General features: G+C 34.4%; 3 protein-coding genes across 5 annotated transcripts in view; 2 read left to right on the forward strand and 1 right to left on the reverse strand.

Moving 5' to 3' along the window:
* Positions 1-108: 108 nt before the first annotated feature.
* On the reverse strand, positions 109-4,531 carry alg12 (ALG12 alpha-1,6-mannosyltransferase). The gene is made up of 9 exons (XM_043236578.1): positions 4,334-4,531; positions 3,891-4,023; positions 3,621-3,794; positions 3,187-3,381; positions 2,927-3,030; positions 2,022-2,245; positions 805-974; positions 643-718; positions 109-562 (listed from the first exon to the last, which is right to left on the reverse strand). Exons 1-9 carry the CDS (start codon positions 4,490-4,492, stop codon positions 325-327), a joined length of 1,473 nt encoding a protein of 490 aa, XP_043092513.1. The 5' UTR covers positions 4,493-4,531; the 3' UTR covers positions 109-324.
* A 922-nt stretch (positions 4,532-5,453) lies between these two features.
* creld2 (cysteine-rich with EGF-like domains 2) lies at positions 5,454-13,955 on the forward strand. Its single transcript, XM_043237805.1, has 11 exons — positions 5,454-5,783; positions 6,160-6,242; positions 6,366-6,476; positions 6,594-6,685; positions 7,076-7,252; positions 7,816-7,914; positions 9,880-9,963; positions 10,638-10,733; positions 11,460-11,543; positions 11,688-11,783; positions 13,127-13,955. Exons 1-11 carry the CDS (start codon positions 5,655-5,657, stop codon positions 13,204-13,206), a joined length of 1,131 nt encoding a protein of 376 aa, XP_043093740.1. The 5' UTR covers positions 5,454-5,654; the 3' UTR covers positions 13,207-13,955.
* A 120-nt stretch (positions 13,956-14,075) lies between these two features.
* The window catches only part of LOC122343376 (protein phosphatase 1H-like), a 54,950-nt gene continuing 51,709 nt past the window's right edge, over positions 14,076-17,316 (forward strand). For all 3 annotated transcript variants that reach the window (XM_043237803.1, XM_043237801.1, XM_043237804.1), the window contains exons 1-2: positions 14,076-14,605; positions 16,825-16,990. In XM_043237803.1, the coding sequence (XP_043093738.1) occupies positions 14,367-14,605; positions 16,825-16,990 (405 nt within the window). In that variant the 5' untranslated portion in view covers positions 14,076-14,366. The remainder of the gene's footprint in view (positions 14,606-16,824; positions 16,991-17,316) is intronic.

Here is a 17,316-nt window from a genome sequence, read left to right on the forward strand (position 1 = left end):
AGAGTAATGGTAGTTGATGTTTTGCTGAACTTATACAGTATACTGATTGCAATTCTGGGGGAAAAAATGTGATGTGTAGGCCATGTTCTGCAGTCAGAGATGTTTAGGTGACCTTCCATAGCACATTTAATAGCAATAACATGTTTCAATTGATTACAAAAGGAAGCAGTGAGCAAATGACCAAGCTACTGAAACACCTTAACTAAGGACATCTACCCTCCCAGTAAAACAGACCATTAAAATTATTCAGAGAACCACTACGTAAACATTTATTTGTATCCGTCTTTGCATATGAAATATTTTTATTATAACAATTTCAGTTTACTATCTGTGTTCATTATTTGAGTGTCTTGCTAGCAGCACAAGCTTATTGTTTAGCTTGATTTTGATAGGTGGAAATTGGGACATCTCAAACACAAGATTTTGGTATCCTGAGAAAACGACCAAAGGTTTGTGAGAGTCTTTGAGCAGCGATATCTTAGTTGCATTTGCTTCCATTAACAGGTGTGAATACGTTTTCATGACTGCATCTTCAAAAGTCAAATTCTCCTTCTTGTCATATCTAGAAAGTTAAAAGAAAAACATTCAGGTAAATCAGCAATGTTGCACATGTATAGCACTGCCTTTGATAAGTGAACACACCTCCATTTACTATTTAGCTCCAGAAAACGTGAGACTCCCGTCTGTGCAGCAAGTACATCAATGTGCAATGACACATCTGTGTAAGAAGTATGAAATGCAATCAGATTGCTTTCATTTTTCAATAATAATTCAATGCTAAACAAGCAATACAAATCAATATACCTGCTGTTGCTGGAATTATTCTATGTATCTCCTGCATTGCTTTGCCTCCTGGGTAGTTGTGATGGGAAACGTAAAGAGAAATACTTGTGTATATTCCATTGAGCATCAAATGTCCTACCATAGCTATGGAGCCAATTTTATACATCCATGACTTGTGGTAATTCTTCAAACTGTAACAAAAAAGAAGACAAAAGTAAAACTATAATATCTATAATCTATAACTATGATATAATAAGTATGGAAGAAATATTAATACCACCTGTTCCATACCAAAACAGAGGGTATAGTATGCAAATTTTAACATTTAATTCAGCTTTAATCTGCTGATAAGTCTGTTTGAATATATCACATTTGTTTTTTAGCTCAGTGGACAAGGAAAGAAACAGACTTGCACCAATGGGTCACTGTGAACACAGCTGTTTTTGACCAAGTAAAAATAGTGCTGTTTGAGTGATTTTTACAAATGGATTTCACAAACACCAAATGGGCATTCAATCTTCCCTTTAAACAAAATGTTGTAGTCAACTAGTGTAAAAATTATATGAAACATATCGATCATTTACAGGATTTTGAATTATTCTGATTATATATTACTAAAGTGCATGAAAATAATCTGTGGGTATGCAGGACCAGTTAGAGTAAAATGAATAGCCATATATATTATATGAAAATTTTAGCCGGCATCACTAGGGGTTGTGTTAACTGAAACTGCCCATAATTTACAGGAACCACTGACAAATACTAATATTAACTAATATTAATATTAAATTAACAAGGTTCATGGTTATTTGTTTCAGATTGTTTTACTTTAAAAATATTTACCTTGTAAAATCAATTTAAATCAAAATATAAGTCTGCATTTACATTTAAGTCTGCATTTATTTTGATCAGATTGTCCTATAACTAACAGTGTAATCAAAGTGTAATAAGTGATTTGTTGAGCAGTGTATGTTGTGTCAATAAGAATTTCTGAAATCATTTTTGAAATCATGTTACTGATAGACTTGCCCTGCTAATAGATAGATGGATAGATATCCCAATCAGGTCCCAGATGGATAAAATAAAATCCTATCATACATTTTTCTCATTCACAATTTTGTTTCGCTCTGAAATACACCAATTCATGTAAGTAAAATGGGTTTCATGCAAGCAAATTCAATACAGCTACCAAATAATTATCAAAATACCAAATAATTATCAAAATATCTTTAACTTACATAAAGGAACAGCCGCAGGCAGCAATCATATTGAGCACAGGAAAGGTGTAGATGATGAAACGGAGCTCCTTGTGGGGCAGAAAGGAGTATAGCAGAATGAAGCCTATAGTTACAATGAGCAGTTTTCTTGTTCGTCTATCCATCAGGCCAAGTGGAATAAATAGTATTGTGCTGCCAAGACCTCGAGGGAGAGCAGAGTAGAAGTACCACAGAAATGGGGAAGTTTGAGGCACGAAAAAAGTCAAGGAAAGATAATATTTTGACAGGAGATTTAATCATGCAAGATTGCATTTTTTGTGATAACAGTACTTACTATTGTTTTAGTTGGTCCATAGTTAAAAGAAAAATCTGTCATCATTTACTCAATCTCATGTTGCATAAAATCTGTAGTTCTTTCTTCTTTGGAATACAATAGTTTACTGGTCAGTGTTTAAGCATCAAAAGGAATGCAGAAGCAGAGTACAAGTTTGTCTTCCACATTCAGCTGTTAAAACCTTAGCTATTTCATTGAGAGCCACTGAGCCTGAAACACTGAGTAATTGTTACAGTAAAAGACAAGAAAAAAGTATTTTGTTTAAATGCACTGTTAGCACTTAACTAGCACGTACATGCAATAAGCAGCTTTCTCAATTATTTTCACTATTTCTGTTATCCCATACAAATGCACTCTCCTCACAAACCTAGTAGTTAACTTTACAATAATTGTTTTTGGTAAATTTTAAATCCTGAAATCTCTAGTGCTCGTTTTTTGTAAATGAAAAAAGAGCAACTAGTCTGTTTTTTTTGCTTTTGTGCTCCACAGAAATAATAAGGGCTTGGATTATCATGAGACACATTGCACTTTATTTAAACTAAACTATTGCTTTAAATTACTAGCATTTTAAAATAATTTTGTGAAAGGATATTCCCCAGTTGGCACTTTTATTCAACACAGTGTTGTACCATAGTACCTGACCCTCAGGCCAGAGCAGCTTATTCCAGAAAACTGTGTCAACCATGACAGTGAGACCTACAAAAGACAGCAAACATACTTCAGTCTGTGAAGATCTTTGTCTGTGCATGATGAGAAACAAAAACAAAAAAGCAAAACATATGAACAAATGAAAAACATTTGTCTATAACTTTAAACAATTATAGTATATGCTAATTTTTGTGCATCACTGACCCAAAGATAAAACACCAGCAGGTACGGCATGGTAAATCAACTGTAGAAAATGAAGTTTCCTGCTCAGGAGTGACATCAACAACATCAAGCCAAAGAAGAGACACAATTCAGAGCGAAACACAATAATAGCCAAAGCGGAAAGCCAAATGAAGGCACCGTGTCTCTGGCCCAACCAAGATGTGAATGCCAGCAAAACTATTCAATAAAACACAATTTGACACAATTTAAGTTAGACAAAACAACATACTACTAGATTACTAGACCAAGATGCGATTACAAACTGACATTTTTATAAATGTGATCTATAAAGCAAGTCAGCAAGTCAAGTTGCTTTAGCCTTGTTTTCAAAGCCAAAACAACAAAATGTTTAATATAAAACTAAATATTGCTCCAAAATACTTTGTACAATACTTTGTACTTTACATAGTCTGTACCTAAAGGCAAAGCAAACACATTTGGGAGGGTTCTGGTACTGTAAAACATCAGATGAAACTGTGTGATGCAGATAAAGCAAAACAGACTGGCCACCATTGACCCAAACCGCCTGCGGACCTCTCTTTGCATATGCCATAGTGACAGAATCACACAGAGTCCAAGAACTCCTCTCACTGTGGAACAAAGAAGAACATAAAGCAGATGAAACTGAAATGAATAAACTGGGTTTAAAGTAGGTCAAAAGCTACATGTTGTGATCTCAAACATACCAAGGATCTGAGTGTAAAACTTTGGTATTTGAAAGAGGGCAAGCACACAAATCACTGGTGCACTGAGTGCGGATATGAACAGGGGTCCAAGAAAGGTACGTGGAACCACACCAGGAAACTCATGATGGTCATACTGGAGGAACAGTAATAACAAGGAGTAAAGTCTTCATGCGGCTCTAGTTGTTTCAATGCTACACGACACTAAAGCACCATAGCACTACAACAGAGTGCTGCAACAGTTTTAGTTCACCATTTCCGAGTTTAGACGTCACAGCTGCAGCATTCTTAGCAAATTTAATCAAAGATCACAAGCTTAGGTTTAACACACTAAAACACAGGATTAGCATTGAGAACACGTTATACTTTAAACAATTAAACGCGGTGTTTTAAGGTTAAATATGATTTAAAAAATAACAACAATCGTTTTGGAGATTAGCACTTACCTTTTCAAAATCAAATCTGTGATACAGAACATCATGAATTGCTTGTAAGTTAAAACTTTCCTCAACTTTGGTGTAAGGACAGATAAACAAATGTATAAATACAATACAAATTATTAAAAATAAAAGAGGACGCTCGTTTACAGCTTCCTTTTGAGCCATAATAGCGCGCTGTACCAGTAGTACTGTCCCAGCGCATGCGCAAAGTCCAAACTAAAAAAACAAATGGGTAGAACGGAAATTGACAGAAAAGCAAGCTATGACAGGGGCGGTGCTTGGCGCCACGAACGCTTTCTGAGAATTATCCGGTATGGTGTATCTAAAGATTTATCTTGTTTTTCCCCTTCACTTTTGTCATTTTTAAAAACTGCGAGACAACAGCTTAATTTTTCTGGTAGAGTAAAAAAAAAAAGTATCTTTAACTTTTGGCTTCAAAGAGACCTTTCACTTTATGTGAGGGTACTTTTGTCCAAAGCAGAAATATTATCTTGCTTTATATCTTTATATATCCTTCTCTTTCTCTATTCGTTATTGACTCTACCGCTAAAAGAATTAATAAAATGTTTCTAGACTTCATGTGGAAACACAAACCTCATAAACTATAAAAATATGTCGATTTTTTTTTTTTTTTTTTTTTTTTTTTTTTTGTGTTCCAAATCATATTTGACATATCGGTGGCCTTTCTTTTATATTAAAATGTAACTACTTACCTAATAAATTATCAGTTGCACTGTCCAATTTAGTTTTTTTAAAATGAGGATTGTTTTGGTAATATGTTTTGGTAATAAAAATGTATATGTTTATATATATATTGCCAACTCAAAACTAATCCTGGTCAGTACAATTATTATCATCTGATCGTAACTATTTGTATTCCTGATTGTTATTTCATCAGTTTTCCTGCTTACGACAGATCGTCACCAAATTAATGGCATATATTATAATAATTCATCCTGTTTTGGACAACCAAATCCTAATCTCTGATAGGTTGAACAGCATGAGAATTGCGACGTGGGTTTACGAATATCTTTTTTTTTTTTGTCCCGCGCGTGGCGGCATTTCATTGGCTCACACCTTGATGGCCAGGAGAACTCTCCAATTACATAAAGACACAGTGTTACCGATGGGCTGACGCGGAAATCTGAATGTCCAGCTGGTTAGAAGGCGGCATGGAAATTTCTGAAAATGACAATCTATATGTCTTTATAATAAACGTGTAATAATTTCGGACACTAGATGTTGATGCAGGGGATCTTAACTGGGTGGAGACAACCTAGAAAACAGTGTTTTTTTATTGGACAACCTTTGAGCTAGACAAGAAAGCATGTTACGATCATATAGTATTTTTCGCTTGAGTGTTGTTATTTTGTTTCTAGCACTTGGATCTTTGCATGCCAAGGACTTTAAGTCATTATGTTCAACATGCAGACAATTAGTCGACAATTTTGACAAGGTATGTGTGTATGTTTCTGTTTTTTCTGTTTATTTATCGACCTATCTTGAAGAAAATTGCGTATTTAAAACAATTTATTTCATTACATAAGATATGTTAGTTACAAAAAAACAACAACTGTTCCGTTCAAAACGGCCTGAATGTTGTTACGTCTTAGTTCAACATGTATATACAAATATTTCATACATAAGCTACATATAGTTAAAACAGTTATTTCTGCAGAAATGGTTCAGAAAGGTGTTCTTTCTAGCATCACTTCTTTACAAGAGTTACTTTGATATCATATCACAAAATACTGACATTTAGACGTGTTGTACTGTAAATATCTGAATGCCTGTTAGGGTTACTTTGATTGTTAATAAATTCATTTTGCCAGGGTCTGGATAAAACGGCAAAGCAAAATTTTGGTGGTGGAAACACAGAATGGGAAGAGCGAAAACTCTCCAAATATGTGTTGAGGTGAGAAGTAATAAAGAATTTTTTTCTTGCATGCACTAATGAAATGCACTCTTGTAGTTTGTTATCTTGACTCAGTCTATCAGGATAAAATTGTTACAATTCACAAATTTGTGGTGTCTTTAGTGAGATTAGGTTGACGGAGATACTGGAGAGTTTGTGTGACAGCAGCAGTTTTGAGTGTAACCACATGTTGGAAGAAAATGAAGAACACTTTGAGACATGGTGGTTCAAGAGGTCAGAAACTCAAATAGAGAATTTGTACCATAATACCTGAAAACTTCATTCTTAAGGCTTAAGGCTTCTTAAGTATCTATTTATTTAAATTAATTATTTTTTTATTTTTTTTTGCAGGAAAACAAAACACCCCGATCTATTCAAATGGTTTTGTATAGAGACCATTAAAATGTGCTGCCCAAAAGGCTTATTTGGTCCTGACTGCAACAGTAAGTGTTGGATTAACATTTTTAATAACACAAACGCTTAGCCAAAGCATTGCATGTCCATAGTCCTTTGTGGATATTTAACATATGTTTTTGAGTTATTGTGACCATAACAAAAAACAGTAGAAGACAACGCAATTACTTACAAATCTCTGTTGCTGATGAACGTCATGAGATGGAGGAAACTTTATTACAGTGCTTTTGTACGCAAAATTGATTGGGGTAATACAATACTAACACAAAATATAAATACTAAACAAAGTTTCTTGTGGGAATGCAAGCATTGTGTGAAGAAATGCAAATAGACTGAAAAATAATATTTCCTCTTGTGCCGTATCCCCTTTTGAGATTATGAAATTGATCAAATTTCTTTTTGTTTTGACTCATTTCAAGCTTGCATTGGAGGTGCTGACAAACCATGCCATGGTAACGGCAAATGTGATGGAGATGGAACAAGGGCTGGAAATGGAAAGTGCAGTTGTGATAAGGGATATAAAGGGGAGTTATGTCTGGACTGCAGTGATGGTTATTTTAGTGCACTGAGGAATGATACATTCTCCTTGTGCAAAGGTACACATCAAATAAACTTGATCAACATCATGTTTCATAGTCATAACTAGGGGTGTGCAGTAAAGCCAATATAATTTATTATTACCATTATCATTATTATTCCTTATTTTTCTGGTACTTTGTTTCTGAAATAGTTAATTAATTAGAGAACAATATTCAGTTATATATTTTTTTACTACATCACTATGAGTGATAGAAATCAGAACAAATAATGAATGCATAAATTATGGAACAGCTCTAACAGAAATTGAGACTACAACAATGATTCAGTATTTTACTTTCCTTAAATTCTTATTTTATATATATATATATATATATATATATGTATATATATATATATATATATATATATATATATATATATATATATATATATATATATATATATATATATATATATATATATATATATATATATATATATATATATATATATATATATATATATATATATATATATATATATATATATATATATATATATATATGTGTATGTATGTATGTGTGCAAATGTATGAATGTATTCATTATTATTATTATTATTATTTTTTTATATTTTTGAGAGTGTCATGAGTCTTGTGTTGACTGCATCGGAGGAACCAATCACGATTGTAAAGAATGTAGGAATGGCTGGGAGAAAGACCAAGAAGGAGCATGCATTGGTAAGAAACAAAATTATAATATTAATTCCAGTGCCTAGAAAGCAAACGGAAAATAATAAAACTTGAGAATTAATGGACTTTATTATGTACTTTAACATAGGGAAGGCATTTGAATAGTTCTGTTTCAAAATATTTAATGATCTAGATATGGATTTATATGCAAGTGGTAGTTTGCAGTCATCCTTTCATTATTCTGACAAGTTTAATCTTCAAGACAGTGGCCCTCTAGGAGCTGAGTTTGATACCACCGTTTTTTTTCTTAACAATGCCAGAAACCTACTTTTTTTTTTTTTTTTTTTTTTTTTTTTTTTTTTTTTTTTTTTTAACAGCTTCTTGTTATCTCTAAAATGTATTCAAGGGTGATCCAGCTATATCAAAGTGAATTCTGCGTTGCTATTCCCATGAATCATGGTTGTTTTCATGTAGGTCAAGGATCTTCATCATCTTATGCAGAGCCTGTCAGAACTCATTTCTACATACACTATATTGCCAAAAGTATTCACTCACCTGCCTTGACTCACATATAAATTTAAGCGATATCCTATTCCTAATCTATAGGGTTCAATATGATGACGGTCCACCCTTTGCAGCTATAGCAGCAGCAACTCTTCTGGGAAGGCTGTCCACAAGGTGTAGAAGTGTGTTTATGGGAATTTTAGACCATTCTTCCAGAAGCGCATTTGTGAGGTCACCCAGTGATGTTGGACGAAAAAGCCTGGAGCGTGGAATTGTCAAAAATGTCTTGGTATGCTGAAGCATTCAGAGTTCCTAAGGGGCCAAGCTCAGCTCTTGAAAAACAACTCCACACCATGATCCCCCTCTACCTAACTTTACACTTCATTCTTATAATACAGTTGACTGTGGAATATTTAGGAGCGAGGAAGTTTCACAACTGGATTTGTTGCACAAGTGGCATCCTACCACAGTTCCATGCTGGAATTCACTGAGCTCATGAGAGCGACCCATTCTCTCACAGTGTCTCCATGCCTAGGTGCTTGATTTTTAAACACCTGTGGCCATGGAAGTGATTAGAACACATGATTACGATTATTTGGATGGGTGAGCAAATACTTTTGGCAATATAGTGTATATACTAATTCTCTACCAAGGTGTTCTTGCAGCCAACCAACATGTGCTGTGAGTTTGAACTTGGAGCCTCACAGAGGTGACAGTTGTCTTTTGTTCTGTACCAACAGAATTGGCTATTTGTAGTCCAAGGCATGTGGTTCCTTGTTGGATTCTTCTAAAAATCTGTTGGTGCAGCAATCACAAAGCTTTGGCCATTGCACCTGCGTTAACCTCACAACTTTTACAGCTACCCCAGGCGATGATATGGTGTAAATTTATTAACAAATATATTTAATTATTAATGTGAGTGTAGATTAATCAACCTAGAGAAACTGACTCCAATAAATATGCTGTATTGTTAATGCAAATCTTTTATTTTTTAAATGCTTTTTTATTGATATTAACATTTACTATACTTTATGCTAATTATGCAAATTTACTATTTAAATTTTAAATGAATTTTAAAATAAGATTGACTGTACTTAAAACATCTGCTTGCTAAGATACTTTGGCTGTATAAGTACTTTAGCCATGTATGTTTTTTTCTCTCTTTTCTTTCTGTAATAAAAATGTCTATGCATTATTTAGAAATTGTTCCTTTTTTCAGTAGTATGCATACAGATACTTATTAATAATGAACACCATTATCAAATATGTTTTTGTTTTATTCTTAACTCACACAATGTGGACTTGCAGCAGGATGTTTGTATGTGTATGTTTTTACCAGTGCAGTCAAACAATCACATCTTTAATTACACCTTATTATACATTTTTGCTTATGTATTTAATTTGACATAATACATTTTACATATTTTATGTATTACATTTTTCATATGTATTTCTAAGTCCCAAACATTTGTCTATTTGTCTAAACCGGTATTGGTTTTGTGTTTTTAGACATCAATGAATGCACCAAAGATCCAGCTCAATGCAAAGATAACCAATACTGCCTAAACACGGATGGATCTTTCTTCTGTAAAGGTTTGTTTAAATAAGATTAAAAAAAATTAATCTTTAATACTTTATTTAGTGCTTTGGTTATACACATGCTGTCATAGAAGGGCACATTTGGGTGTATAATGGTGCCTCTTTTTTTTTTTTTTTTTACTCCCTATTGCATGTAAAAATTGATTAAACATCTTGCACATTTCAAATTCCCAAGTGCATGCATACTTTATACAGTCATCACAGTTTATATGGTCATATACAAATAAGTACAGAGTAATATTAATTTCCAACATTTGCTTTAGTTCTTAAGTTTAAGTATTAGCATAGTGGCAGCTAGATAGCCGCTGAGAGTAGAAGGAATACCTCTGTGATGCGTTCCTGTTTGTTTCAGTATCAGTAAATTTATTAACAAAATGTAACATACAGATACAAAACCAAAGCATAACGGCATGTGCCGGTCAAAAGAAAGTGAGCGCTCCTGCTACTCACCCCCTCGACACATTACCTCAAATAGGAAACGCAGTAGGTAATAAGTATCCACCTGCACCAGCCATGTGACACATCACCAGGAAATACAAATCACAATTCAAAATAAGTCAAACATTTTCAGCACTTACAATTCGTATAAGTATTTGCTTACTGTAAGTTTAGGGTTACTAACTGTAAGTTATGCATTAATGAAATGTTACTTTTATTTTGTATCCCAGAATGTGATATAAGATGCTCTGGTTGTAAAGGACCTGGATCAAGTAACTGTCTCACTTGTGCTGATGGCTATAAGGATGAAGAAGGCACATGTACAGGTATCACTTTTCTTTAGGGAAGAGCTTGAACAGCAATGCCTTTAGAGGTTTTGCTCTTTCGTGTGCATGTGTGTGTGTATATACCAGGAACACTGTAAATATTTTAACAATAAAGGAAGCCTTATGTGATGGTGTGTTGGTGGTTTTTAGACCACATTTATGATAAATGATCACTTTTGTTGTAAATAGAGCCTTACACTATTTTTACACAGCTTATCCCCAAAATAAAATTTAATAACACTTTGGATTGGATTAGGCAATACTGTTCAATATTAACTAGTTGCTTATTAGCATATATTTGCATTGCCATAGTCTATCTGCCATCCTTGGTTAAATATGTATTTTATGAAACGAGAATAATGTTTTGTTTTTTTGGTATTCAAAAAAATAAAAATAACTGCTATGTCCTCTGTGTTCATTGTAGCACCAGAGAATATCTGCCGGACACAAGTGTGTGTGTGTGTGTGTGTGTGTGTGTGTGTATATATATATATATATATATATATATATATATATTATTTATTTATTTTTTAGAATTGCTATTGGGATGTGAAAAGCCTTACAACCAGCATAACAAAAAATGCTTTTATAGACAATTACCTATTGCACATTTAGTAACTTTATTACTTGTAAAAGTAATGTTATACATTACCTATTTTAATTGTGTATTTCTAATGCCCATACATTTGTCTTTTACCTATACGATCCTGCGTTTTTCCAATACAGACACTAATGAATGCACTGAAGATCCAGATCTGTGCAAAGAAAACCAATACTGCCTAAATACAGATGGTTCTTTCATATGTAAAGGTTTGTTGTTGTTGTTTCTCTTGCTGCTGCTGCTGTTCTTGTGACATGTGCTTAGGGTTATCTTAGGTTTAGTAACTCTAAATTATGCATAATTACATGTCAAACAAGGACACTATAAAATATTACCGTTATTTTATATTTCAGAATGCAATACCGGATGCTTTGGTTGCAAAGGACCTGGTGCCAACAACTGCTTGAACTGTGCTGATGGTTATAAGGATGAAGAAGGCACTTGCACAGGTATCACTTTTCATTAGGGAATAGCCTAAATGGCAATGACTGGAGTTTAAGTTCTTTAGTGTACAACAGGAACCCCAAGAATGTGTTATGACCGAAGGAATTGTTATTTAATACTACTGGTTTTAGAGCACTTGCATAATAAAAGAAAATACACTGTGTTTACATAGCTTATCCAAAAAATGAAAATTCAGTAACACTTACCAGTAAAAATTCAGCGGTATAGTTGCATATATACAGTGGAGCAAAATAATATTTAGTCAGCCACCAATTGTGCTCCCACTTAAAAAGATGAGAGAGGCCTGTAATTTTCATCATAAGTATACCATAGGTATAAAATCATATTACAGTAGGTATGGTGTTCTTTGGATGCAACTCAGCATTCTTTCTCCTCTAAACACAAGAAGTTAAATTTTTACCAAAAAGTTCTATTTTGGTTTCATCTGACCTATATGACATTCTCCCAATCCTCTTCTGGATCATCCAAATGCTCTCTAACAAACTTTAGACGGGCCTGGGCATGTACTCGCTTAAGCAAGGGGACACGTTTGGCACTGCAGAATTTGAGTCCCTAGTGGCGCAGTGTGTTACTGATGGTAGCCTTTGTTACTTTGGTCCCAGCTCTCTGAAGGTCATTAACTAGGTCCCACCATGATGTTTTGGGATTTTTTTGCTCACAGTTCATTGATCATTTTGACCTCATGGGGTGAGATCTATCGTGGAGCCCCAGATCGAGGGAGATTATCAGTGGTCTTGTATGTCTCCCATTTTCTAATAATTGCTCCCATGGTTGATTTCTTCACATCAAGCTGCTTACCTATTGCAGATTCAGGTTTCCCAGCCTGGTGCAGGTCTACGATTTTGTTTCTGGTGTTCTTTGACATAGACATAGACATATACATATATACATATGTGCGTACGTACATGTGTGTGTGTGTGTGTGTGTGTGTGTACTTGAAAATGTAATTTAATGATAGTGCTTGGTTAACTATTTAGTACAGTTTGCATGAATTGAAAATTCAGATATACTGTAGTATAGTTTTGTTTTCCAGTGGTAGACCAATAGCACTCAGAAAAGAGACCTGTATATTTTAACAAATCATTTTGGACACCTTGAGAAAAGATGTTATCAGGGCATGCAGTTTTCTTATTGCAGTGATAATGTTACTTACATGCTGTATATTGGCAACAATTCTTTGAACCCTAGTCAATGCTTTGTGCAGTAGACTCTTTAAAAAGAAAATTTGTAATGTAAAAAAAAAAAATGAATATATATATATAATAACTTCTCATTGTTTACACACAAATTCCTACTTTTGTAATTTTATCTTTTTGTGTGTCATCAGAAGAGAATAAGGAAGTGCCTGACTTTGATTCTGAAGGTTCGCAAACTGGTGACTCACCCAAAAAACATGAGGACCTCTGAAGTCATAATGCTTGAATGCAGAAAACACCCTCCAGGACACAATATTTGCCTATGGACCACTAGTGTCTGCAGTGTTTAAATACGGGTTGTTCTTCTGGAATAATCAAGAGTTAAAGGCACTTGCAGCAAATACTTAAACAGCACTATTTAATTTGTGGAACATGTTTTTGCAGTAGACGTGGTCAGCACCACATTCCCTGTGAGCAAGATTTACTTAAGATACATTAACTGCTGGTTTTTTTTTTTTTTTTTGTACTTGTATGCCCCCTCTCAATTTTTGTTGACTTGTTAATTAAAATGTTTTTAAAAATTCAATCAACTGTTTGTTTGTTTGTTTGTTTTTTTTAAGTTTAGAAACTGTTTGGATAATTTTGCTGTAGCTGAAAGAGTCAAAACCACAAATATAATTAAGCTGTTTCTTTGACAACTTTAGTTCTCCAATGCAAGGTCTATCCTCTTTCCTACACACAATGTCATTTGTATGGCATAGATTATGGGAGAACCTTCCATTTAAATATGATTATCAACAACTGCCAATTAGTCATAATGAAACAGTAGTAAATCTTTTCTTTTGTATTGTGTACATTTGAGTGCAAACATTCTGGCCAGTCCACACCTGTGTTTATTAATTTGTTCGTTCATTCATTCTATACTTTGTTATATGGAGTAATACATGTTTTGTTATATTTTGTGCAACCACGTATATCATGCTATCCTAAAAAAGTAAAAATAAAAAATACAAGCCTTGAGGTATTGTGTTTGTGACGTCATCAGGGCTGATCGTGCACGTGTGACTGACAACTGGTGTAGCCTAACTATTCCGTTACTAGATGAATATATTTGTAGAGGGTTAACAATAAACCAGTTTATGAGAACATGCTTTTGTACATTGTTTCACCTTATGCGAGGTTAATTGTATTCCCCATCAATTCCTGCGCAAGTCCCACGCAAGCTGTCATCGTATAAGCCGCTCAGAAAACAGATCCATGAGATCACATGAGCTTTAATCGTTGGACTATTTCCGCATTGGCTCAGACAGTGAATGGAGGAGCTGTGAGTTGAGTACTATTAATTTGTTTTAACGTGTCGCAACGCCTTGGATCGAGCTGGGGGGAACATCGGGCAGAAGGAGACGCACGGAGACGCGGCGCTCCGCAGACATGCTCACTCGCGTCAAATCCGCCGTGGCTAGCTTCATGGGGGGAATCATGGCCGGATCTTCTAATAATAATAATGAACGCTCGGGTGGCTCGGACCTGCCGCTTAAATACCCCTACATGAGACCCAAGTTTCTGGGACTGTCGGCAGATGAGATAGAGTGCTCGGCGGATCACATCGCGAGACCTATCCTGATCCTAAAAGAGACTCGCAGGTTGCCGTGGGCGACGGGATACGCCGAGTAAGAGCAGCTCGTTTTATGCTTTGCAAAATAACACTGTTTAAAAAACACTAATGCACCAGTGTAGGATGATTAACACGCGGTGATGTATGCAATATTTCACCGCGCGTGAATATATCACCGCGCGTGACTTTACAAAGATGGGGGAGGTGTCACTATGACTTTAGAAAGATGACAGTATCATTATATGATTTTAACAGTTCAGAAATTGTGTTTTTTTTTCTACAACCTTTGCAGGCCTGTAACTAAAAACAATATTACAGATATCTTAAAGCCATTTTAGGTTTTAACAAACATTTATTTTGGTATCTTCATTTTTGATGCTGTATCTACAATCCAGCAATATTGAAATCTCAATAGGAGTAATTTGTTAAATTGTACACATTTTCAGTGGTCAAAAACCACATGTGGCTCACTTTGCATATAGCTCATGCTTGTTTTTTTTATTGTAAAAGAGAAATAACTGAAGAACCAATATTTTTGAAACTTTCTATCAGAGTCCATAAAACAGACCTGTCTGCATGTCATAAATATTCATTTTCCAAAGAATGGAAAAAAAATGTTTGCTTGATACTCAAGAAATAATAAAGATATATCAATATAATTTTAAAATAATGGTTCTTAATAAACTTTCCTGTGGTTCAGTCATAGAAATATAGGGAGTTGAGTACAATGTTGAATTTTACCTATTTTTGATGAATGAAAACCAAATGCGGTCACTTTGCATACATGATACTTATTGAACGATATCTGAAAAACAAATAATATTAGAGTTTCCTGTTTCTCTTTATTAAGACAGTTGTATAGAATATTTTCCTTGGAGTAAAAATATTGAAATCTTAATTTTTAAGGTTCTGTATTGTTCAAAGATATCAGGATCTTAATGTGGATCCATGCCCAAATGGTTTAATTTTACTCATTTTCAATGTAAACCAATGTGAATTTGTGTGTATCTAGTTATGACTGTTGCCATTGCAAGTATTCAAATAATAACAGTAACCCAGGATTTAGTAATATATCAGTGATTCTTAGAAGGGGATACCACTTGATCTATGACTATGCTTTACATGTGATAGCAATAATAAAAATAAAAAAAAAGAAGAGAAGAGAAAAGGAAAGGAAAGGAAAGAAAATCTTATGCTTAATCCAGGTTAGATGAATTTTGGAATGATAGTGATGTATAATGATTAACACTTTTTAAATTATATGCAGAGACCGTGTCTGTAATCAAATTGACGATAGTCACTAGAAATTAAGTGTCCCCAACTAAACAAGCCAGAGGCGACAGTGGCAAGGAAACCAAAACCCGTCCATGACAGAATGGAAAAAAAAAAAACTTGGGAGAAACCAGGCTCAGTTGGGGCCAGTTCACACCCAGCATTTAATTTCCAGTTAAAGTTTAAGTGCATGTGAGATTACGTAAAGGACTTATAGTGTGTTTGTGCATCTGATTTCAGTGATCTGAAATATTATCTGGGTGTTATGGTCTCCGATGAAGGTAATCTCTTGGTGCTGATCTACCATCTGATCTGGATACAAACTGAGAAACAGAATTAATGTTAACATAAATACCATTCTTTTTACGATGTAACAAGTATATTGTATGTTATGGGGAGTTTTCCTGGTTTCGGCTGTTCTAATTAAGCAGCCTAACAATCCTTTAACAGATTTAAATAATAGAAGCATATTAGTTTGTTATGTGTAACCTAGGTTAGAGAGTTGTGTCTTTAATCTAGATTTAAACTGATGTGTTTCTGCTTCCCGAACAGTGTTAGGGAGATTGTTCCAGAGTTTGGGTGCTAAATACAAAAAGGATCTGATGCCCACAGGCAACTTTGATAATCTAGGTATTATCAAATGGCAAGAGTTTTGAGAATGCAGCAGAAGTGTGGGACTATAAGTATCGAGGAGCTCCTATGTATCCAATGTTTGATAGGGTGCCAGTGCAGTGTTGACAGAACTGGGCTAAAATTGGTCATACTTCCTAGTTCTAGTAAGGACTCTAGCTGCTCTGTTTTGGAAGTTTGCTTATGAAGTGCGCAGAATCATATGGCCATTGCAAATTATTGCTTGTTAACCTGTACAAAGTAATTTGTTTGTTTGTTTGTTTTACATTTATGTTTTGTAATTTTATTGTAATTTTTGTTGCCCTTAAAACATTAAAATAAAAATGCTTTAATTTCAACTCTTTAATGTCTGTTATGGTATTTGTGTTTCAGGGTGATAAATGCAGGTAAGAGTGCACTGAATGAGGACCAAGCTTGCTGCGAGGTTGTACTGGTTAAGAAGAAACCTATAGGATCCTTGACACCCAGAAAGCTGGCTGCAAGTAGAAGGAGGTCATCTATTCTGAATAGCGATGGTGTGGGCATGTTGGAAAATAATGTAAGTGTTTGTTCACAGTACCAGGGTTGAAAAAAGAGCATGTTATTAGTAATATCTGGGATTATTATTTACTGTTTGAGGCTTTAAAAATAGCATACACATTAATACAGTGTCCAATTTTTAAATTCTAAAAGTAGCTATGCTAATGTTTTTGATCTTGGCTAGCATTACAGTATTTGAGCACACTATCTTAGTACCTCTCACCAAGCAAGAGAGAGCAGCTGGCCAAGGATGGTACATTCTCAGAAAAAAGGTTGGTCATTCCATGTCAAATCAACCAAAGTTCCCCAACTCATACTTTTGATTTTGTCAAAACGTTTTCTAAA

This window comes from Puntigrus tetrazona, chromosome 4 (assembly GCF_018831695.1).
Source record: "Puntigrus tetrazona isolate hp1 chromosome 4, ASM1883169v1, whole genome shotgun sequence".
NCBI lineage: Eukaryota > Metazoa > Chordata > Actinopteri > Cypriniformes > Cyprinidae > Puntigrus > Puntigrus tetrazona.

Excerpts from the sequence above, each read along its gene's own strand:
- alg12 (XM_043236578.1), bottom strand. The coding sequence starts at position 4,492 with ATGGCTCAAAAGGAAGCTGTAAACGAGCGTCCTCTTTTATTTTTAATA. Across the intron at positions 3,382-3,620 it reads TGTGTTTGCTTTGCCTTTAG|TTTTGCTGGCATTCACATCT; the intron begins GTACAGACTATG and ends TTTATTGAATAG. Across the intron at positions 719-804 it reads AATAATTCCAGCAACAGCAG|ATGTGTCATTGCACATTGAT; the intron begins GTATATTGATTT and ends CTTCTTACACAG.
- creld2 (XM_043237805.1), top strand. The coding sequence starts at position 5,655 with ATGTTACGATCATATAGTATTTTTCGCTTGAGTGTTGTTATTTTGTTT. Across the intron at positions 5,784-6,159 it reads TAGTCGACAATTTTGACAAG|GGTCTGGATAAAACGGCAAA; the intron begins GTATGTGTGTAT and ends TCATTTTGCCAG. Across the intron at positions 10,734-11,459 it reads TGAAGAAGGCACATGTACAG|ACACTAATGAATGCACTGAA; the intron begins GTATCACTTTTC and ends TTTCCAATACAG.